General features: G+C 47.4%; 1 protein-coding gene across 6 annotated transcripts in view; it reads right to left on the bottom strand.

The window, feature by feature from the left end:
• The window catches only part of sash1a (SAM and SH3 domain containing 1a), a 266,532-nt gene that overhangs the window by 39,819 nt on the left and 201,713 nt on the right, over positions 1-25,000 (bottom strand). For 4 of the 6 annotated variants that reach the window (XM_076988058.1, XM_076988059.1, XM_076988062.1 and 1 more), the window contains exon 2: positions 3,690-3,818. In XM_076988058.1, the coding sequence (XP_076844173.1) occupies positions 3,690-3,818 (129 nt within the window). Of the gene's footprint in view, positions 1-3,689; positions 3,819-13,500; positions 14,115-25,000 lie in introns of those variants that run through there. The other 2 variants (XM_076988060.1, XM_076988063.1) reach the window with 1 other exon arrangement.

The raw sequence follows: 25,000 nt of genomic DNA, 5'->3' as shown, positions 1-25,000 counted from the left end.
ACATACCTACAGACACCTACATGTGGCACATGTCGAGAGAGAGAGAGGGAGAGAGAGAGAGGGAAACCATGTAAGGGTATTATAGGAAGTGTACCTAATCTAACAAACGTCACATGACTTATTTAGCTGAAAAGCTCAATATGATATTCTACAGTGAGGAAGCAGTGTAGTGTCTCAGGGCTGTGAGGAAAGACCTGCTGCCCAGTGCCTACGAATCGAAACACGCCGTGAGCGGCCGCAACAGGGAAGTGAGAGCACAGAGCTTCTGGGAGCTGGGACTTCTGGCCTGGAGCTAAAAGGAAGAGCTAGCATGCACCAGGGGGAGGTCCTCAAGGTCAGGGGGAGGTCCTCAAGGTCAGGGGGAGGTCCTCAATGTCAGGGGGAGGTCCTTGAGGTCAGGGGGAAGTCTTCGAGGTCAGGGGGAGGTACTCAAGGTCAGGGGGAGGTCCTTGAGGTCAGGGGGAAGTCTTCGAGGTCAGGGGGAGGTCCTCGAGGTCAGGGGGAGGTCCTCAAGGTCAGTTTCTTCCTGGTCAGTATGCCATCACGTATGTTACACTTCACGCTCACCATTGGCACACGACAGACTCTGCCTCCTCCACCATGGAATAACAACGGCAAAAATGACAATGAGTTTCTGTGTGGTGGTCCGGCTAGGGTCAGCAACCTTTCACCCTAGATATCCTGGATTGCATGGCAGGGATGCCCAGGTCCTGACCTCTGATCTGGCGTGACCTCTACATGCCTCAGGCACAGGGGTCATGTGGAAGGGAGGGAGGAGAGGAGAACCTACATGGAGCCATTACTGACCCACAATGTTCCTCTCCCTCAGCACCTCCTCACCTAATGTTCTTGGAGTTAAAAAGGTTCCACGACAGAAGAGACTCGTAAATATCATTCGAGTAAATGTCAACAGCATTATGACTGCTTTAAAAGTCCAACTCAGAAAAATGTGACTTCATATTGAACTGCCAGGTTTCAACAATCCATCATTTCACAGAAGACTTCAAATATCTTCAGCATCTCTCCAACAAAGATGGAACATAGAAGTTTGAAGTTATGAAGCGTGTGAGAAAAGCAGCCAGAAGACAAACCTAACGAGTGTGTTCGTCATACACACTGATGAGAGGATGAGAGGGAAAAAGAGTGGGGGAACAGAGAGAGAGAGATGGAGAGAAAGTTTCTCTAACTGGGGGGGCTGGTCTAACTGGTGGGGGGGCTGGTCTAACTGGGGGGGGGGGGGGGGGGCTGGTCTAATTGGAGGGGCTGGTCTAACTGGGGGGGCTGGTCTAACTGGTGGGGGGGCTGGTCTAACTGGGGGGGCTGGTCTAATTGGAGGGGCTGGTCTAACTGGGGGGGCTGGTCTAACTCCAGCTGTGGACAGTGCTAAATGTTCCGTTAAATCCACATGGCTGAATCCTGTGTTGGCGTCTGTAAGCCACAGCTGTCTCTACCCTGGGACACCAGATTAGAGCTTCCTCCTCACATGGCCTGAAACCAAAGACATTAAAGACACCAGTGTCCTACTTCGGCGTCTCTGTCCTCGGGCCAATCCCAGACTGCCTTGTTCCATCTCCAGCAGCATAATCGCTGGATTTCTGGACATGATAAGGCTGCAGACCTAAAGTAAACCACTTTAACGCAGATTATCAAAGGCTTTCTGTAGTCTCAGATTAAGCCTAATCCAGGACTGAGAGCGGACTAGCCTTTGCCCCGATCAGTGACCATAAGACGTGTCTTATCTATCTATCCATCCATCTACCTTCTTTTCTCTCTCTCCAAGTGAGTAAACACAATGTACTGAAGTAAACGACGTAGAGACAGTCAGAACCAGGACATTTCTGAGAAATTAGTACTTTTGCTCAAGTGATGAAGGGCATGTTTAAAACATCCTGTTTCCACCACAGTTACACAACAGTACACTGGAATTACTGGAATACATCACACACACACACACACACACACACACACACACACACACACAAGCAAACATATGGCTTGCCAAGGCCAATGAGACTCTAAGAAATATGGGAGATGTTGGTGTGTTCATGCAGCACTACATGAGTTGTGCTTCCTTCTCTGAGAATAGCGTGGCAAAAATAAACAAACAACAACACCAACAGATCCCACAACACTGTGAGCTCGGGTTGCGCAAGCTTAGCTGACACGGCCCGCCCCCCCGTCAGGCTCCGCCTCCACAGCTGAGAAGAAGCACATGAATGTTTTCTTTCATTCTCACTTCATGTTTTTTTTTTTGCTTTGCTTCTTTTGGGGAAAAGGGGTGGGGGCATGTAGCTGCATGTTTGGACGAAGTCTGTGGTCACTAAGCAACCCTCCCAGGGTGGCCAATAGCACTGCATCCCCAGCATGGAGGTCTGGGAAGACAAGCACTGTGAGTGGGCGGAGTCACGTTGGGAGAGATGTGTAGGATAAAGATGATACGGACAAGACCTGCAGATACTTCGACTACAGAGACGGACAGAGAGAGAGAGAGAGAGAGAGAGAGAGAGAGATGAGAGAGATGAAGAGAGAGAGAGGGAGAAAGGGGGAGAGAGAGAGAGGGAGAGAGATGGAGAAGAGGGGAGAGAGAGGGAGGGAGAGAGAGATGAAGAGAGAGAGGGAGAAAGGGGGAGAGAGAGAGGGAGAGAGAGATGGAGAAGGGGGGAGAGAGGGAGAGAGATGGAGAGAGAGGGAGACAGAGGGGGAGAGAGAGAGGCAGAGAGGGGGAGAGAGAGGGAGAGAGGTAGAGGGCTAGATAGAGAGATAGCATGAGAGTGTGAGAACGATACAGAGAAAAAAAGAAATTTCCTGAAGTTGAAATACGTCTTAGGGAGTAAATTCAGCTGTGACCATACGTCTGCGGAGGCCATTTTGTGAAACTGAATAAGAACTGAACTGAGGGGAAAAATGCAGTGGTTTCCCGCCCTTTCCACAGTGTGGACGGAGAGCCGTCTGAGGTAACGCTCGCCAACGCTGGTTTGACGGTCGACGCGGCTGTGAAGACACCAGCCAGGCAAAACCTCCCTGAAGATTTATAGCATTCTTCATCATTAGAGAATGGCCAGATGACTCAGGTAGTGCTGGTCTGTATAGGGCTGGTCTGTATAGTGCTGGTCTATATACTGATAGTCTATGTAGGAGTAGTCTATATAGTGCTGGTCTATATAGTGCTGGTCTATATATGTCGGACTGGTCTGTGTAGTGCTGTTCTATGTAGTACTGGTCTATATAGTGCTTGTCTATGTAGTGACAGTATATATAGTGCTGGTCTATGTGATGTAGTGAAGGTCTATATAGTGTTGGTTTATGTAGTGTTGGTCTATGTCGGACTGGTCTATATTGTGCTTGTCTATGTAGTGACGGTCTATATAGTGCTGGTCTATGTAGTGTAGGTCTATATAGTGCTTGTCTATGTAGTGTAATACTGGTCTATATAGTGCTTGTCTATGTAGTGACAGTCTATATAGTGCTGGTCTATGTATTGTGGTACTGGTCTATATAGTGCTTGTCTATGTCTATCATTCTTGACTAAACGTACATAAGGTTTCCTAACTTTTTGCAAAGTGATGTGTATTCTTGTATAACCTATATCTAAAGAATGATGTGTTAGATCACTTTCACTGCATGATTGACAAGGTGCCGGTGGCATGCTGGTGGGAGGGGCAGGGGGCGGGGCTGGGGACGGGGCTCACCATCTCCAGCTCCTGAGAGACCTGCCGCTTGCGTAGCTCCTCAACGCGCTCGCTGACGTCACTGAAGCACGTGTTGTAGTACTCGGAGTATTCCTGTGCTAGATCGTCTATGTTCCCCAGAGAGCCATCCTACGAGAGAGAGAGAGAGAGAGAGAGAGAGAGAGAGAGAGAGAGAAAGAGAGAGAGAGAGAGGAAGGGAGAGAGAGAGAGGAAGAGAGAGAGAAAGAGGGAGGGAGAGAGAAACAAAGCTGGTTAGACAAGAACTGTTAGACAGAGCTGAACCAAAACACACTTCACATTCCTAAGGACGGCCTGTAGCAGACAGGTCCATGAGGTGATTTATAAAGCACACAAGTTCAAAACTGCGTCTGTGTGGAATATCCATGACTGTCCATGTGTGCTATTGCGTGTGATTTAAATAGCTTGTTTCTGGGTCAAAGGGCAGGCCTATTACAGGTCATTATTTATGGCTGGATGGGCACGTGCTTGATCACGTGCAGGTTCCAAACGTTCACGCCTGGACAGACTTCATTAAAGAGCTGTCATAGGCACGCCATTTTAATTAGGCTCACTGCAACGGCACTAGCCCACATCAGCATAGCAAAGGATTTTATTCACACACACACACACACACACACACACACACACACACACACACACACACACACACACACACACACACACACACACGCACGCACACACGCACACACACACACACTCCAAAACCCTTAATTAAAATATTACATTGCACATGTCTGTAACTACTTCCAGACAGTCACTGACCACATTCCTCCCACACCCTGTCCCACCTACTCTGCACACTTCAGCTCTTACCTGCTCTGTCTGTGTCTGCAGTGACAGAGAGTACTCTCTCTGGAGTGAGATTACTCTCTCTGGAGTGAGATTACTCTCTCTGAAGTGAGAGTACTCTCTCTGGAGTGAGATTACTCTCTGAAGTGAGATTACTCTCTCTGGAGTGAGATTACTCTCTCTGAAGTGAGAGTACTCTCTCTGGAGTGAGATTACTCTCTGAAGTGAGATTACTCTCTCTGGAGTGAGAGTACTCTCTCTGGAGTGAGATTACTCTCTCTGAGGTGAGATTACTCTCTGAAGTGAGATTACTCTCTCTGGAGTGAGATTACTCTCTCTGGAGTGAGAGTACTCTCTCTGGAGTGAGATTACTCTCTCTGGAGTGAGATTACCTTCTCTGAAGTGAAATTACTTTCTCTGGAGTGAGATTTCTCTCTCTGGAGTGAGATTACTCTCTCTGGAGTGAAAGTGCTTTCTCTTTTTTCACATTACATATTGTTTTCATGCCCTTGTGTGGTTACTTCATTGTAATTTGCACTGAAAGCAGTTTTTGTGGCCCGAATGCTGGTGATCCCTTATTCACCAAGACATTCAGCTACACACACACACTCTCTCTCTCTCTCTCTCTCTCTCTCTCTCTCTCTCTCTCTCCCTCTCTCTCACACACACACACACACACACACACACACACACACACACACACACACACAGACACACACACATACACACCCACACACACAATGACCCCTGCAGATGTCTGGCTGTGTGACTGCATCCATTCAGCTGCGGAGCTGCCTGCCTATGACCTCAGTGTGTGTGTGTGTGTGTGTGTGTGTGTGTGCCTCAGGCTTACTACCCCGTGACTCCAAAACAAACAAACACTGAAATAACATAAAGGAGTGATCAAGACAAGCCCAAGAATCCCAATTAACTAAGCAAAGTTTCATGTTGTCACTTTCCCAAGAAAAATATGAATAACTTCTGAAAAAGACACAGTGAGGCCCACACCAGCCTGGAGGTCTGAACACACGTCTCCCAGTGGAGAAGAAAGGGCTTTCAGCGGCCCGGCCCCGTGCTCACCAGAACCGCCTTCCTTCCCCGTGGCTCTGCCAAACACTCACATCCTGTCATTGTGTCGGCTAGTAGCAGGATAGCAGGAGTCCTGCATCCACACGCAGAGTGAGGGGGCTGTGTGCAGAGTGAATGTGTGGAGAGTGAGGGGGCTGTGTGCAGAGTGAATGTGTGGAGAGTGAATGTGTGGAGAGTGAATGTGTGGAGAGTGAGGGGGCTGTTTGCAGAGTGAATGTGCGGAGAGTGAATGTGTGGAGAGTGAGGGGGATGTGTGCAGGTTAATGTGCGGAGAGTGACTGTGTGGAGAGTGAATGTGCGGAGAGTGAATGTGCGGAGAGTGAATGTGTGGAGAGTGAATATGTGGAAAGTGAATGTGTGGAGAGTGAATGTGTGCAGAGTGAATGTGTGGAGAGTGGGTTGATTGTGTGAAGTGAGGGGTGAATGTGTGAAGCATGAGTATGGAGAACTCCATAATGTAGGTCTGGGCGGGCTGGTCTGGATGGAGTGGTTTGGGTGGGGTGGTCTGTGTTAGTTCAATGTTTCTGATGTTTTGGGTGTTGTGTTTGCTAACCTTGTTTTCCATGTGCTTCTATTATTGTTCCTGCTACCTGGCTAACGTGGGTTCAGTGTGGGGATCACTAACGTGGGTTCAGTGTGGGGATCACTAACGTGGGTTCAGTGTGGGCATCACTAACGTGGGTTCAGTGTGGGGATCACTAACGTGGGTTCAGTGTGGGGATCACTAACGTGGGTTCAGTGTGGGCATCACTAACGTGGGTTCAGTGTGGGCATCACTAACGTGGGTTCAGTGTGGGCATCACTAACGTGGGTTCAGTGTGGGCATCACTAACGTGGGTTCAGTGTGGGCATCACTAACGTGAGTTCAGTGTGGGGATCACTAACGTGGGTTCAGTGTGGGCATCACTAACGTGGGTTCAGTGTGGGGATCACTAACGTGGGTTCAGTGTGGGCATCACTAACGTGAGTTCAGTGTAGACATCACTAACGTGGGTTCAGTGTTAGTGGGTTCACTAACGTGAGTTCAGTGTGGGGATCACTAACGTGGGTTCAGTGTGGGCATCACTAACGTGGGTTCAGTGTGGGGATCACTAATGTGGGTTCAGTGTGGGGATCACTAACGTGGGTTCAGTGTGGGCATCACTAACGTGGGTTCAGTGTGGGGATCACTAACGTGGGTTCAGTGTGGGCATCACTAACGTGGGTTCAGTGTGGGCATCACTAACGTGAGTTCAGTGTAGACATCACTAACGTGGGTTCAGTGTTAGTGGGTTCACTAACGTGAGTTCAGTGTGGGGATCACTAACGTGGGTTCAGTGTGGGCATCACTAACGTGGGTTCAGTGTGGGGATCACTAATGTGGGTTCAGTGTGGGCATCACTAACGTGGGTTCAGTGTGGGCATCACTAACGTGGGTTCAGTGTGGGCATCACTAACGTGGGTTCAGTGTGGGCATCACTAACGTGGGTTCAGTGTGGGCATCACTAACGTGGGTTCAGTGTGGGCATCACTAACGTGAGTTCAGTGTGGGGATCACTAACGTGGGTTCAGTGTGGGGATCACTAACGTGGGTTCAGTGTGGGGATCACTAACGTGGGTTCAGTGTGGGGATCACTAACGTGGGTTCAGTGTGGGGATCACTAACGTGGGTTCAGTGTGGGCATCACTAACGTGGGTTCAGTGTGGGCATCACTAACGTGGGTTCAGTGTGGGCATCACTAACGTGGGTTCAGTGTGGGCATCACTAACGTGGGTTCAGTGTGGGCATCACTAACGTGAGTTCAGTGTAGACATCACTAACGTGGGTTCAGTGTTAGTGGGTTCACTAACGTGAGTTCAGTGTGGGGATCACTAACGTGGGTTCAGTGTGGGCATCACTAACGTGGGTTCAGTGTGGGCATCACTAACGTGGGTTCAGTGTTAGTGGGTTCACTAACGTGAGTTCAGTGTGGGGCTCACACGGTGAAACCAGAGCCTGTCTGGGTTTGGGCCGATATGCCAAGGATCAGGACGAGAGCTTGTGTTTTCATTATGAGCCCCTCAGACCAGGATCTGTCCCAAAACTAGAGGCAGAACACCACTGAGTTCACATCCAACGCTGTTCCTGTGTGTCTCTGAACGACAATGAGTCATTGTATCAGAACTATAAGACGACATGGCAGCTTTGTCATTATGCTGTAAGAACCCTGAAATTGAATTACCATTGGTCCAAAAAACCACCAATCAGGTAAGCAGCTGCGTGAAGAGTGAGAATTACTGGCGAGAATGAACAAAACTTCATCTGAAAGGAGTCAAAGCGTTTTGAGCCTGGATTCTGAAACACTGGAACGTCACTCCCCCACCACACACCAAACACTCACCCAACATTCACCCAACACTCCCTCACCAATCCCCCAACACTCCCCCACCACACACCCAACACTCCCTCAGAACACCTCCAACACTCTCACAGCACTGCCCCACCACTCACCCACCCAACATTCACCCACCAATCCCCCCAACACTCCTGCTCTCCAAACACGCTGCCTCAGATTACTGGGATTCCTACATTCCTCGTGCAGAGACATTCCAGGCCAGCATTCCTATCCACTGGTGTAAGGATGCTGAGCAACTTGGGGGCTCAGGATCTATTCAGCAGAACCGAGTGATCAACGTTCTTGGAATTTCTCCTTCTCCAAATGCAATAGTTATACAGGGTGGTGAATAATAACCGCATTTATCAAGGAAAGAAAAGACTCTTTAACTGCCTTAGATCAGCAAGAAGGTTGCAGCCTTCTGGGATCACACAACAGTTATGCCAGTTCCAAATATTCCTGCAGCACATGGGAACTATGGGTGTACTATGGTGAGTCGAACCGTTACAGCAAGCTTGAGCTCTTCTGCTGTTGAGCTGTTCTAATGTTGAGCTGTTCTAATGACCTGTATACTGATCTCCAACCCTCTTCAGAACCAGCAGTCGTCTACTTCCACGTATCAGCCAAGCCTGACCACCGAGCTCCTCTGCTTAATGTCATTAGATGGCAAAATATTTTCTCTTCTCTTTTGTCTGCACAGTCCTGGCAGACAGGATGTTGGTGTTAAGCAGGAAGGAACAGGCCGTCCGGTAATGTTGTCTGATGTAAAGACATGCCCGCATCCCCACACAGCCAAACACATCTGCTGGAGGCAGCCGCCAAGATCACACTGCTCACGCCGCCCACGTTCTTATCGAACCAAACGTTCCAGAGTGAGGTAACGATGCGAACCCTGTGTTGCTGTAGTGATTCCAGCTGCCGTCGTGAGTTCAGTGCGAACTCTGAGCCTGAGCATGTGTAAGTGAACAAGTGAACCACATATTACAGTGTGAAGGAGTCGTGCCAAGTTACGCAAATCTGTGAGTGAGAATGTGGTGAGGTGTGAGGTCAGGCCTTGCGGCGTGATTCACTGAGTGAGAACTCAGAGGAACACTCCCTCACACTCCAGAAGAGGACAACCCAGCCAGCAGGCAGCGTGGCCCTACTCCTGTGCCTCCACCTCCAGCCTGATGGCTAAACCGGTTCGGGTGACAGCCACCACGTCATCCCTCCGTGTACTGGAGGTTCTAGGTGGGTGCCCAGTTTCTCTGCAGAGATACAGGAAAGGAACATTCAAAATAAACATCAAAAATGTTGAGACAGTCCCGTCTCAAAGATCTGAGACACTGCAGTCCATCTCAGTCCTGACGGCACTTGGCTGTATCCACATCCTCACACCGACTCTGTGTGTAGTACGTCGGTGTATTATGTTGGTGTGTAGTATGTCAGCGTATAGTATGTCGGTGTGGAGTATGTTGGTTTGTAGTATGTCGGTGTGGAGTATGTCGGTATGTAGTATGTCAGTGTGTAGCATGTCGGTGTGGAGTATGTTGGTGTGGAGTATGTCAGTGTGTAGTATGTCGGTGTGGAGTATGTTGGTGTAGAGTATGATGGTGTGGAGTATGTTGGTATGTAGTATGTCGGTGTGGAGTATGTTGGTGTGGAGTATGTTGGTATGTAGTATGTTGGTATGTAGTATGTCGGTGTGGAGTATGATGGTGTGGAGTATGTTGGTGTGGAGTATGTTGGTATGTAGTATGTCGGTGTGGAGTATGTTGGTGTGGAGTATGTTGGTGTGGAGTATGTTGGTGTTGAGTATGTTGGTATGTAGTATGTCGGTGTGGAGTATATTGGTGTGGAGTATGCTGTCATTCTTGTTGCTCCTCCCGAATGACCTCGTTCCCGGGTGGAGAGAGGATGGTAGAACACGATGATGAAGAACACGATGATGAAGAACACTACAACCAGTGCATGCACGTGTCACACTAGAACCAGTATGCGCTGGACCCATGCGAACCTTGGCAGTGATCCCATGTTGGATGCCTTTGTGTGAAGACAAACGCCACAGCTCACCCCGGGGTTGAACAAAACGTGATTAGCTAACCGACCAAGTCGCTCTGCCCTGAAACAGTGCAGGACACAAGCATAAACAGCGTGCTGAAGCAACCCAGAGGCTGAGGTTTGGCAGACATGCACCCTGCACTGATGTCCTGCACTGATGTCCTGCACCGATGGGATCTGGTCCAGCAACTGTGTCCAGCGTCTTGACTGTAGCTGACAGCAATGTCCTCACGCTGCTGTATGCACACCCGTGGAATGTGCTGTGTGACCTCAGATAGCAGAGACATGCTGAAGACAGACATGTGTTCTTCTTCAAGGATGCAGCACCATGGTCTCCGTCATGGCCGTTACGAGACACAGATCAAGCCCCAGAGACATGGCTGACATTACCGACTTACAGTCCTGCGTTACAGTGGCACCAGCATTCTCAACAAGCTTTTAATAAATAATTAGCAATTATTATTAACTATTTAGCAATTACAAGCAGTATTAAAATATATATATTTGACTAAATATATGTATTTAGTTTTCCTAACATTTTTTCGTCTAGCGAATCATCTGCAATTTTCCGCTGAATGTGGCAAACTAAAAAAACAAGATGATCACATAGATAGATAGATAGATAGATAGATAGATAGATAGATAGATAGATAGATAGATAGATAGATAGATAGACAGAACGATCTATCGCTGGCCTCTCCATATTTGTGCAGACTGGTATAGCTGCCATACAGGACTAGTGTGCAGCACCTGTTCAGCTTGTTCAGCTGGGCCTGTTACACACATGAGCTCATCAGGGTGCACACTCTCACTCACCCCACCTCACTCCTGGAACACACCCCACCACACTCCTGGAACACACTCTACCACACTCCTGTATTTGCGTGGGTCAGTTTTCAGAAGGCTGAACCAGAAAGTCCAGGACACCCGGAACACAAGCAGCTCACGCTCTGCCACCCCTCACTCTCCTCACACCTCACCCCTCACTCTCCTCACCCCTCACCCCTCACTCTCCTCACCCCTCACACCTCACTCTCTGCACTCCTCACTCTGATACCACTCTTTATTCCATCTAAACCTCCACAGTTCACCTCCAGAAATCAAAGCACTAAACACAGATGCAGTGGCTGCTAAAAACATCAAAACCCTGGAACAGTTACGACATCTTACCCAGAAACCCCTGGGAATTTCAGCAGTAGAGGCCATAGCAACAATTAACCTTAGGGGGTAAATACATACATAATCAATTATTCCTGTTTTTAATTTGAATTAATTTTTTTTGTAGGTTTTTCTTGTGTTTAGTTTTTTTTATTATGGTATAATAAAGTGATTTGTGTTGATGATCGGTACATTAGAATCTCATGTTATACCACAGTATGTAATACCACAGTGAAATAAATAGCCCCGAGGACGCTGGAGAGATAGTCGTCGTACGCAGTTAGCATAGTAAGGCCAAAGGACCGAGACGAAACTGAGTGAGTTCCTGTGGTTTGATTAGGCTGGGGAAGTCTTCACCAGCAGGGCTGAGCGCTCCGTCACATATGTGGGGAAAGACGCAGAGCAACTGTGCATCACACAGACCTCCTCAGGGTTTGGCCACCAGTCCATCCATGGGGGGACACGCAGACCAGGACCTGTAACGTTGTGGAGGCTGTCTGGCCACAGGAAGAAGCTGACAGTGTCACTAGAGAGCGTGTCTGGAGAGCGTGTCTGAAGAGGTGTCCTAGTACCACAACCCCCTAGTGAACAACTCCCCCCTGAAATGGAGCTTTAGCTTCAGTGGATTTGCTCTTTATAACGGAGCTGATAGAAATATACTCAAAGCCAACCCAATAAAATCAACATTCACAATCTACGATTAGATAAACACAGAGAAGGCTGTTTTACAGGGATATTTAATATATATACATATTTGTGAGGGCAAAGTTTAGATCCCAGACAGCCTTCCCGTTCTCACACCTCGAGGACTAGACCACAAACGTCTGAGGCTTCCTGAAAAGACGGAAGCAGTTAACGCGCTTTTGAACTGCGTAACCCGTCTGTTAGTGCGTGTAAAGTACTGACCGCCCTGAAATCACACCCAGGCCAGAGTTCTCGGTAGCAACACGACGTGACCCACAGACTGCTGGGTAAACCTCAGAGTGTCATCGTCAGGCTGAGAGACGTGTATCAGCACTTCAGTGAGGTCTGTCTGCCCGTGGTATTGGTGAGAGGACAGGAGAGGTTTGTTTAGTGCTCAGGTGCTGTGGGCTGTTACAGAACAAGTGTGGCCGCCAGCACCTTCACTGGCCAACGTCTCTCGACTCAAGACTTTGCTGCACCAGGAGACGGACATGACCCAGCCTGTTTACTTAACCAAAATAAAACCTGGACTCATGCCCAATATTCATTCAATTGGCCAGGACAAAATGGATGCCCCTTCCCCACACACACACACACACACACACACACACACAGGTTCATAGCCCACAGATAAAGACTGAGTAGCATTCACTCAGGCATACTGCTACGCTACTACAGCAACACAGAGCCAAGTCTCACAGGCCAGTCATAATACAACTGCGTATCTTTTCAGATCAGCTGAGCCTGGGAGGTGCTCAAAAGGGCTCTCTCTCACTCTCTCTCTCCCTTTCTCTCTCTTTCTTTCACACACACACAAAGTTCTGTGTCCCTGCAGACAAAAGCCATTGAACAACACTGACATGGTGAACAGTGGAGATATATGTTTATTTTTACATATAAGACCTGACCAGTCTTGCCAAAAGATGCAGCGTTTGTAGCAATGGACCCAATCAAAGCTCAGGATCCACAACCATTAGGAGATTCTGTAAATTAAAGGGTTTTTTCTTTGCAACTGGTCAGATGTTTGACATTTAGACAGCTGAATGAGCCTACATTATAACACACACCCTCACACCACATTCACACCTCAGTCTTCAAAGTGACAGTGAAATTGCTGTTGTGTCTGACACTTTTATCTGTGTGATGGCACTCATATCCAGTAAATAAGACTGTTAACACGTTTCTGGCCAGTGCTGTGTGCCTTTAATACGCACTGCACTAAAACAATCAAAATATTAATATAATTACAGCATAAACCTGCCCAGTTATAGATACCCAGGTCTGCTCTCATCAAAGGAACCAAATATATTTGTTAATATAAAGTGTAAGAAGTCAAAGACGGCGACGTTATTTCACCTGCACCGCCAAATCCCCTCAGGTTAAAGAAACACCAAATGACTATTATTACGGGTTAATTAATGTGTTTAGCCTGCTGGATCTATACATTACCATCCAGAATCACTGAAGACTACCAGAAGACCTCTAATGTCCTGCTACTGAGTAAGAATCACTGGTGAAGCAGAGTTTGCTGCCCCGTGTTTTGGTGCAACAGTGTGAATAAAGTTTCCGCTGCAACCCCCAACCACGCGCACTGCATTGATAATGAAGCCCATACAGGTCCAGGACTGGACGGGTTACTTATGACCGTCCTGTGGTTCCGTCCCAGTTAAACTTACCAACATCCCCATCACGTCCGACCAAAGCTGCGAGAAACTGTCAGACACGCCGCCGGCAGCCGGAGACTCGTTGGGAGTCTGATCCGCTTCCATAGCGAGAGCGTGCAAGAACCAGAACCAGAACCAGGACTAGGACCAGAACCAGCAGTACACGGTTTTATAATCCGACACACTGCTCAGTGTATAATCCGAGTCCTTAAAAAGAAGCAACTGGTTTGTTTTGGTCTAAGAGTGTCGTCTATCATTCCCAATAAAGTTCACCAGTTCATTAAAGCAAGTCTGCGTCTTATATTCAATAATATCACTAGTTTAACTTCTGGGTCCATTCCGTTATATTCCATCGGACTTCGTTTATTTTCCACGACAAAGCGCGATTCCGAAGTTACAGATCCGGTTTGCACGACCGTCCCGAACTACTCCGACGGTCGGGTTCAGGAGCTCAGCTCGGTTCTCCGCTCGGTCCTCCGCCAGCGGAACCACCGCAGGTTCGGGGGTAAATCTGCACGAGAGAAGGAGGCGCTCGGAGCGAAAACACGCTCTCAACTCTCCAGCACAGACGAGAGTGCGCGGTTCTCCGGGAGCGGGCTCGTGAGTGAATAAGTGCCCGGGGTGTCGGTTCTGCTGCGGGCTTCCCCGCCCCCCCCCCCCCCCCCCCGCACGTGAGCTCCGCCCCCTCGCACGTGAGTTCCGCCCCCTCCGCTCCGCGCGACTATTCTCTCCTCCCAACAACACGCTCAACAACAGCTCGCGCCCTGCACCGCTCCAGCGAAACGCTGCACGTGAAGACACGCAGTGTCTGCGACTCCAGTCCCAGTTGGTTATAAAGGAGGTGTAAGGTGGTGTAAAGGTGGTTATAAAGGTGGTGTAAAGGTGGTTATAAAGGTGGTGTAAAGGTGGTGTAAGGTAGTGTAAAGGTAGTGTAAAGGTGGTGTAAGGTAGTGTAAAGGAGGTGTAAGGTGGTGTAAAGGTGGTTATAAAGGTGGTCTAAAGGTGGTGTAAAGGGCAGCGGGGCAGGGCTGATACTGTTTCCAGCTGCATACAAAAGAACAAAGCGACCTTAAACTCACAATGGGTTTACTAATAAAAGGTCATGAGATATAAACATATTCAGGAGAGTAATGAACACAGACTGTGTTCACATTACTCTGAGAAGGCGACGGGGCCACTGGGCAAACGCTGGTTTAGAGACTCTGCTCTGGTTTACCAACAGCAGCATTTAGACATTTTGTACATTTATGTCACTTTGTAAGTCGCTCTGGATAAGAGCGTCTGCTAAATGCCGTAAATGTAAATGTACAATTATATGTAATCCAAAGAAGATCTGGAGTGGGTGCAGTGTACTGTTGTAAGAGATCCATCATCAGCTGTGCAAACAAAGTGCTTCTGAATGTTCACACAGACGTGCTGTCACTTCAGGGTGTGAGTCATACAACCCGTGGTGGAGCACAGCAGAAGAACACCGTTAGATGATAACCTGTAAGAGGAACTGAAGGTACAGCCGTATTCACGACAGTCCCATGACAGATGTGTGGAATGAGAGAGAGAGAGAGAGAGAGAGGGAATGAAGAAAAAAGAGAGAGAGAGAGATGTGGACAGACTACATCTCACCATCCGTGTTCCCACTGCAACTGGAGACTACATGAAAGTTTGTGAAGATTATAGAAGATCTCTCTCTCTCTCTCTCTCTCTCTCTCTCTCTCTCTCTCTCTCCCTCATTCTCACACGAACACGTCTCACTCCTGTCCTTTCTCACTCCAGTCCTGTCTCACTCCTGTCCAGCTCTCAGGACAGAATGACTTTTGCAGGCTGGTTCACTGAAGCAGTTAAACAGGCTCAGTGCAAACAGCCTAAACAGATGTTTTCTCCCTCACGTGTGCACACAAATAAACATACATATTTTCTCCCTCACAAGTGCCCACAAATAAACATACATGTTCTCTCCCTCACATGTGCACACAAATAAACATACATGTTCTCTCCCTCACGTGTGCACACAAATAAACATACATGTTCTCTCCCTCACGAGTGCACACAAATAAACATACATGTTCTCTCCCTCACGTGTGCCCACAAATAAACATACATGTTCTCTCCCTCACGTGTGCCCAGCCACAAATAAACATACATGTTCTCTCCCTCACGTGTGCACACAAATAAACATACATGTTCTCTCCCTCACGTGTGCACACAAATAAACATACATGTTCTCTCCCTCACGTGTGCCCACAAATAAACATACATGTTCTCTCCCTCACGTGTGCCCAGCCACAAATAAACATACATGTTCTCTCCCTGACGAGTGCCCACAAATAAACATACATGTTCTCTCCCTCACGTGTGCCCACAAATAAACATACATGTTCTCTCCCTGACGAGTGCCCACAAATAAACATACATGTTCTCTCCCTCACGTGTGCCCAGCCACAAATAAACATACATGTTCTCTCCCTGACGTGTACCCACAAACAAACATACATGTTCTCACCCTCACATGTGCACACAAATAAACATACATGTTCTCTCCCTCACGTGTGCACACAAATAAACATACATGTTCTCTCCCTCACGTGTGCACACAAATAAACATACATGTTCTCTCCCTCACGTGTGCACACAAATAAACATACATGTTCTCTCCCTCACGTGTGCACACAAATAAACATACATGTTCTCTCCCTCACGTGTGCACACAAATAAACATACATGTTCTCTCCCTCACGTGTGCACACAAATAAACATACATGTTCTCTCCCTCACGTGTGCACACAAATAAACATACATGTTCTCTCCCTCACGTGTGCACACAAATAAACATACATGTTCTCTCCCTCACGTGTGCACACAAATAAACATACATGTTCTCTCCCTCACGTGTGCACATTTGCCTGTTAACCCTGCAGAGGTTGCCACACTTCCACTCACTTCCACACACTTCATTTGCTTAGAGATTCATTGCTGAGAAGATCCGTCCTCTGAACCTCTTCCCTTTCCCCGTATTTCCTTTGCCCTTTTTAAATACAGTCACTGTGTCCTGCGGGAGCGTGAAGCGATAAGGCAACAATGTCTCTGTCTCTGTGCCCGTCCTGCTGTGGCCAGCCAGCCGCAGCTCAGCCTTTTGCCCCTGGGAGCACAGACGAGAGGGTCCAGGGTCCAGGGTCAGAGCCTAACCCCACAAGATAAAGGTCAGAGCCTAACCCTAACCCCACAAGATAAAGGTCAGAGCATAACCCTAACCCCACAAGATAAAGGTCAGAGCCTAACCCTAACCCCACAAGATAAAGGTCAGAGCATAACCCTAACCCCACAAGATAAAGGTCAGACCCTAACCCTAACCCCACAAAATAAAGGTCAGAGCCTAACCCTAACCCCACAAAATAAAGGTCAGAGCCTAACCCTAACCCCACAAGATAAAGGTCAGACCCTAACCCTAACCCCACAAAATAAAGGTCTAACCCTAACCCCACAAGATAAAGGTCAGAGCCTAACCTTAACCCTAAGCCAAACTCCTGACCCCACAGAATAACGATCTATTGTTAAAAGACTCTGTGGCTTCTTAAAGCGAGGCTTTATCATTATTATAGGCTTTATATAAACTTCTTACTCCACCTCAACACACACACACACACACACACACACACACACACACACACACACACACACACACACACACACACACTTTAGCCCTTTATGACACCCAAAGAATGCAGAAGGCAATTCAACACTGGGAAAGAAAGGCAGGAAATGTGTGTGCTGGAGCACGCACACACACGCACACACGCACGCACGCACGCACACGCACACATACGCACACACACGCACGCACGCACACACGCACGCACATGTGAACGGCTAACACAGCTGTAATTAATCCCCACCGTCTAGAAACGTGTTCAGCATTAAGCGTGTTGACCCAGCGGGGGAGTGAACTCTGCCCTGTCTCAGGGGGGACAGTAAGTCCAGAGAGGGTGTAGTCCCAGGTTCAGGGACATCGTTGTCCAAGGTTCAGAGGCACGGGGGCTGTGGCAGCCGTAGTCATGTGACATGGGCACAACGCTGCCCTCGCTAAAGCGTGGTTTTGCAGGTGTCTGCACAGTGGTGCTGTCTGCGTGGCACGACGGCTGTAATGATCATACACCACGATGATTCCCAGAGAATCATCAACTAAACATCTACAGCAGTTTTCAGTTTGTTTGTTTTTAATCTGAGAGTGTGTGCACTTGAGCACTATGTAGTGAAGAGATGACCTTTCCCTGTCTAGTGAGCGCAGAGGTCAGAACTCTAAATATAGAGTCTGCGTCATGGCGTCTGCAGTGTGCTCACATTTCTACACCACCCTCATCGCCATCGCGAGACACGCATGCAGAAGACGCTGGATGGGCCGGACGTCCCGCAGGAGGACGGGAGAGCCGTGTGTCCCGCTCGTAAAGGACAGACGTAGCGCTGAATCTACGTCTGGGGCCTTTTTAAACGTTGATGTTTCACAGCAGAAATTGTTACTCTGAGTGTGAGCACATCTTTCAGGTTGTAAGACAAGGTTAAGTTCAAGCAGAGCAGTGTCTCTGAGACTGAGACGCACGCCCGGATGGCTTTAATCCTGGGTGGGGGGGGTTCAAGCCCAGCTGTGCAACATGACGTACGATGGAAAAGCAGCCAACGATGTGTGAAGCAGGAGTGTGTGTGTGTGTGTGTGTGTGTGTGTGTGTGTGTGTGTGTGTGTGTGTGTGTGTGTGTGTGTGTGTGTGTGTGTGTGTGTGTGTGGATGTGCGTGTGTGTGGGTGTGTGGGTGTGCGTGTGTGTGGGTGTGTGTAAGTGTGTGTGTGTGTGTTTGTGTTTTAAAGCTGTGTGGAAATTCACAGAGCTGAAGGAATGCTGTGAAACTGACTTACAAACGCACATCTGTTCACATGTACGTGGATCACTGGACACTTCACTATGGGCTGGAGCTGAAAGCTTCCCACGCTAGCCTAGCACGCTAGCAGTGCGTGTGCAGGGGGTTCTGTGCTGGGACAGCTGTGCGTGGTCTGCAGAGCAGAGGCTGCGTACAGCTGCAGGCCCACAGCACACCGGCTGCATGCGTCTGCAGTGCTAGTTGATGTCCCCATTTTTCCTGGACAATTTAACAGCTAGTGTCCCATGAGATCACATTTCCAGAGGGACTCCATGCCTTGTGAACCCTATCTTTCAATCTCTACTTAAAAAACCCCAACCAAAACATGCATGTGAGTGAGTGTGTGTGTGTGTGTGTGTGTGTGTGTGTGTGTGTGTGTGTGTGTGTGTGTGTGTTATCGCAGGGGTGATAGCTGTAATGAGGCATTAGGACAGATGTGCTGAAACTTCTTGTGGAATCATCATGGAGATAATCATGAAGATCTTGCATTCTTCTGCTTCTGTGTGCACACATACACGTTATCACAAATAAGGGTGTTTTAAGATGCTCTGCATAACATCTATAATCTTCATTGGCTCAGAATGATAAAATAAAGGCTTACAGTCTAACACGACGTGCAACAGTGTCTCGCGAACACAGGCGTATACACTCAGAGCTCAACACTGCCATCTGGTGGCAGGTCTTTTGTATGCAGTTGCGTCAACTAAATATGAGTAACAGTATGTGTACACGCGATACAGCTGGTGAAGACCTCTGAAGGACACGTGACGTTAACGCATCACTGTAGGACGCTTATGGGACATGGAAGGATGGACAATGAGACAGGAAGTGAGGTCAGAACAGACAGCTGTCTCACCTTCAGCTAAAATGTAAATGTGCCGTATTTTGTCAATTGTGATTTTTCAACGCAATCGAAATTTGTCCTCCGCTTTTTACCCATCTGTGCAGTTAGAACACACACACACACACACACACACACACACACACACACAAACACACACAAACACACACACACATTAGTGATTACTAGGGGGCTGTGGATGACACTATATTTATCGGCAAAACCCGATGATTTAGGCGCAAACAGTAAGATTGAGAAATGTGTAGAAGAGATAAAACATTGGATGGCATGTAACTTTCTAGCACTAAATGCCGATAAAACAGAATTGATAATAGTTGGGTCTAGGGCTGCGAGAGACAAGATACATAATGCAGCATTGAATCTACATTCTTTTACTATAACCCCCAGCGCAGAGGTAAAGAACTTGGGCGTCACAATAGACCCAGCTCTCTCGTTCGATACACATATTAATAATATAACTAGGGTAGCGTTCTTTCACTTGCGCAACATTGCCAAAATTAGAAACATATTAAATATTAGTGATGCAGAAAAACTAATCCATGCATTCATATCCTCTCGTTTAGATTATTGCAACAGTCTCCTAGCTGGATGTTCTGGTAAATCGATAAACAAACTCCAGCTGGTTCAGAACGCAGCAGCACGAGTTTTAACAAAAACTAAAAAGTTTGATCACATTAGTCCCGTACTATCGTCATTACACTGGCTGCCAATTAGATTCCGTATTGACTATAAAATACTTTTATTAACATATAAAACGCTGCATGGCTTAGCTCCAGACTATCTTAGTGAACTTATTGAACAATATAACCCAGCGCGTTCACTTCGCTCGCAGGACGCAGGGTTATTAACTGTTCCTAGGATCAAAAAGATCACAGCAGGTGGAAGAGCCTTTTCTTTTAAAGCTCCACAATTGTGGAATAATCTTCCTGCCTCTATTCGGGACTCAGACACAGTCTCAATGTTTAAAACTCGATTAAAGACTCATCTGTTTAGTTTGGCCTTTGATTAATCTGTTACATATTTACTACATCTCGTATCTTTTCTCCGAGGTTCACCTGGAGAGTAACACTGCAGTCGGAGCCTACAATACCAGCATCGCTGCTCCGACACGGAATGAAAGCCTGGCGTTCATCAACAGACATTTACAGTGACAATATCATAACCCAGAACTTTCATTTTTACCTTTACTTAGTCTGATTGTGTGATTTGTGTGTGACTTGTGTATTTGTCTGTATTTTGTGTAATCTGTGTGTTAACGGGCCGCCCAATGGAGGATGGGTTCCCTTTTGAGTCTTGGTTCTCCCGAGGTTTCTTCCTATTCCCCACTATCTTAGGGAGTTTTTCCTCGCCACTGTCGCCCTTGGCTTGCTCATTAGGGTTCTGGACCCGTAGTATTGTTAACCTTTTAAATCCTGTAAGGCGCTTTGTGACAACATGTGTTGTGAAAAGCGCTATACAAATAAACTTTGATTGATTGATTGATTGACGTGCCCAGAGCGGTGGGCAGCCCTAGCCCGGCGCCCGGGGAGCAGTTGGGGTTAGGTGCCTTGCTCAAGGGCACCTCAGTCATGGCCTCAGGTCTGGGAATCGAACCCACGACCCTCTGGTCACAAGACCAGTTCCTTACCACAGGACCATGACTGTCCCTACAACCTCTCCTGCAGTGACACGTTACTGTGATGTGTGATACATAAAGTCTTGCACAAACGTACATACACACACACACACACACACACACACACACACACACACACACACACACACACACACACACACACACACACACACACACACACACGTAAATGCACTTTCATGCCTCTTCTTCATTACAGTTATAGTACAGCCATCTTTCCTGGTTGTGGTGTTTTTGTGGTTTTTACCTGGAGCGACATCACATGTTATATCACATGTCGTCACATGTCATGTCACATGTCATATCACATGTCGTCACATGTTATATCACATGTTGTCATGTCACATGTCATAGTTAAAGGCACTAGTGTTGAACTCTATGCTCAGCACGTAGGCTGATTCATAAATGAAACTTTGCACATGCATACACTGATGCATGTAGATGAACACTGATGAATATAGATGCTTGCAAACACACACACACACACACACACACACACACACACACACACACACACACACACACACACACACACACACACCTTGTATCATTTACCTTCTAGCAGTGGTATGACTGTTACAGCATTTACATTATCAACACAGTTGTCTGACACACACAGTCCAAACAATATTGTCAGATTTACACAGACGTCACGGGTCATTTATTTAAACACTCGCCTGACCAGGCTGGGCAACACAGAGTTGTGGAGGTGGTGACACTGGCTGGATGGATGGTTAGTTGAGGTTATAGCGCCGTTCAAGACACCCAAAAACACTTTACAATTTTAACATGTCTTACACAACCAATCACACACTGGCGAGAAGCGCCAGCCAATCACACACAGCGTCCTCTCTACCAGAAGCCACACCCCCTGGGGGACTGAATGGGGTGCAGGAAGGGGAGAGAGGACAGACCCTAGTGGCAGAGCACCATCCACCACTGGGCATACAAACACACACACACACACACACACATTCATGCACACACACTCACACAACTGCTTCTTATTGAACATGAAGACACACAGACACACACTTTGTCAGGGAATCAGGGAGGGCCAATTTACCAAACCTCCATGTTTTTGGACTGTGGGAGGAAACCGGAGACCCCGGAGGAAACCCACACAGACACGGGGAGAACATGGAAACTCCACTCAGATAGGGACTTGAACCCAAGACCCCAGTGCTGAGAGGCAAACGTGCTAACCACCAAGACACCGTGTTAGGGGTTATCTGGGGTTATTGCTTAGGGGTAATCTGAGGTTAGGGGTTATCTGAAGTTAGGGGTCGTGTGTTAGGCCTGTGTAATGCCCCATGCTAAATGCTGCAGACAACAGCGCTCAGTCTACCAGATGCTAATGTTTGCCTTACTGTGAGTCCCACCCACAACAAACAGTGGTGTCACCATAGCGACTAATCCACTGGAGAGGTTACACTCTGGTGTGGGGAACGTTGAACTGATTTCAGCAGCCAGCCAAGGAGAGATACACAAAATGACTAACACACACACACACACACACACACACACACACACACACACGCGCGCGCGCGCGCACACACACGCGCACACACACACACACACACACACACACACACACACACACGAAATGACTAACACACGCATACACGAAATGACTAACACACACACACACACACACACACACACGCGCACACACACACGAAATGACTAACACACACATACACGAAATGACTAACACACGCACACACACAAGAAATGACTAACACACACACACAAGAAAAGACTAACACACACACACACACACACACACAAAATTACTAACATGCACATACACAAAATGACTAACACACACACATGAAATGACTAACACACACACACTAAATGACTAACACACACACACACACATGAAATGACTAAAACACACATACAGTACACGAATGACTAACACACACATAGACAAAATGACTAACTAATACACATGAGAAATAACTTACACACGCATACACAAATTGACTAACACACACAAAATGACTAACACACCCATACACAAAATGACTAACACAAACACACGCACACAAAGACACACTTGTGTGAAATACACACACATACATGCACACACACGCGCACACAAAGACACATTTGTGAAATACACACACAAGCTTGCACACACACACACATGACCATGAGAAGAGAGTAAAGAAAGAAGACACACACACACACACACACCTCTGTGCTGTGAGCGGTAAGCAGTCAGTGATTGCTGTCAGCTCAAATATCTCAAAACACATCATGAACTTCTATTTCATCAACGATGCAGTTGGGTGTGTTTGTGTGTGTGTGTGTGTGTGTTTGTATGTGTGTGTGTGTGTGTGTGTGTGTGTGTGTGTGTGTGTGTGTGTGTGTGTGTGTGTGTGTGTGTGTGTGTAAATCTCCCTACTGAACTCTCAGCCAAAACAGATTAGAAAGTCCTCGGTTACTAACCGTAGCCTCCAGCTAACCAGCCAAGTACACGAACACTTGCCTGCCTGCACTCACAAACACACACACACACACACACACACAAACACACACACACACACACACACACTCAACTAATTTGGCAAATTACTGGCTCACACCGCAATGAGTAGAAAACTATAGTGAAAAAGGGTGTGTTATTGAGAGGTCAGGGGTCACTGGAACTGCTGTTCACTATCAATAAGTGTTTAATAGACCCTTCAGGAGCTATTACTCAGAATCAGAATCAGAATCGGGCTTTATTGGCCAAGTATTCTCACACATACAATGAATTTGTGTTTGGTTACAGTAGCTCCCAGTGCACAATAACTAACAGTAACATCACCAACGTAAAACTTTTACTCACACATAAACACACACACAAAACATACATTGTAAACCGTGTGCAAAGTTGTATATCTACAATAAAGTGCACTGAGGTGCAGACTGAGTTAAATAGATAAATTAAGCTGAATTAAAATAAGGCATGTAAATATGAGAACAGAAAATTGCTGGCAGAGACAATAGGTACTGCTGCTGACATTCACCAGAGAGAGAGAGAGAGAGAGAGAGAGAGAGAGAGAGAGAGAGAGAGAGAGAGAGAGAGAGAGAGAGAGAAAGAGAGTCATACAGTGAGTGTGTGTGTCTCCGTGTGTGTGTATGTGTGTGTGTCTCCGTGTGTGTGTGTGTGTGTGTGTGTGTGTATCTCCGTGCGTGTGTATGTGTGTGTGTATGTCTCCGTGTTTGTGTGTGTATGTGTGTCTCTGTGTGTGTGTGTGAGTTTGTATGTGTGTGTGTGTGTGTGTATGTGTGTGTGTGTGTGTTTAGGTTGGTCCGACTCCCTCTCTGGCAACAAACCCAAAAGAGGGGGACTGGACCACAGACCAACATCGCTATGGCAACAGCAATAATATTTCATCGCGGAGGAGGGTGGTGTGGTCCAAGGTGAGGTGGAAGGCGGAGTCTGTGAATGTCTGTGGGTGTGGCCTGTGGGTGTGGCCTGTGGTTTCTTCCTACTATCAGTGTGCAGAACACAAAGAACGTCACAATTCTGTCATCCAGTCCAGCAGATCATAGTTTAATGTGGTTTAATGAGAAACTCTCCACTGTATTTGGGCAGTGAAGTTATGCTTCATCTCTGAAAGTTCTAATACTGATTTCATACAAAATGTCTCTGGGACGACTTCTCTCTCCCTTCCTTTCTCTCTCTCTCCTTCTCTCTCTCTCTCTCTCTCCTTTCTCACTCTGACACACCCTCTCTCTCTCTCTCCTTTTCTCATTCTCCCTCTCTCTCTCTCTCTCTCACATGCATGAGAGCTAGAGTCAGACTTGGTGAGCTAAACACAGCTACAGTACATCAAGAATACAGACACACACACACACACACACACACACACACACACACACACACACACACACACACACACACACACAAACACAAACACACACAGTGGGCCACAATGCCAAATAGAATAGTGAAACAGTACCAAACCAACAGCTCCCCCTGGGGTGATATGGAGAAATGTGCTCACACACAGTAACTTTGGGGGAAAAAAATAGTTTTTATTTATTTTTCATCACAGTTGCCAATTCCTGCTCTTTTTACAGACATCATGTCTCCACCCACCTCTGCCCTCTGCTC

The sequence above is a fragment of the Brachyhypopomus gauderio genome, unplaced genomic scaffold (assembly GCF_052324685.1).
Source record: "Brachyhypopomus gauderio isolate BG-103 unplaced genomic scaffold, BGAUD_0.2 sc60, whole genome shotgun sequence".
NCBI lineage: Eukaryota > Metazoa > Chordata > Actinopteri > Gymnotiformes > Hypopomidae > Brachyhypopomus > Brachyhypopomus gauderio.
The sequence above is the reverse complement of the archived record's forward strand: the minus strand, read 5'-3'. Positions and strand labels throughout refer to the sequence as shown.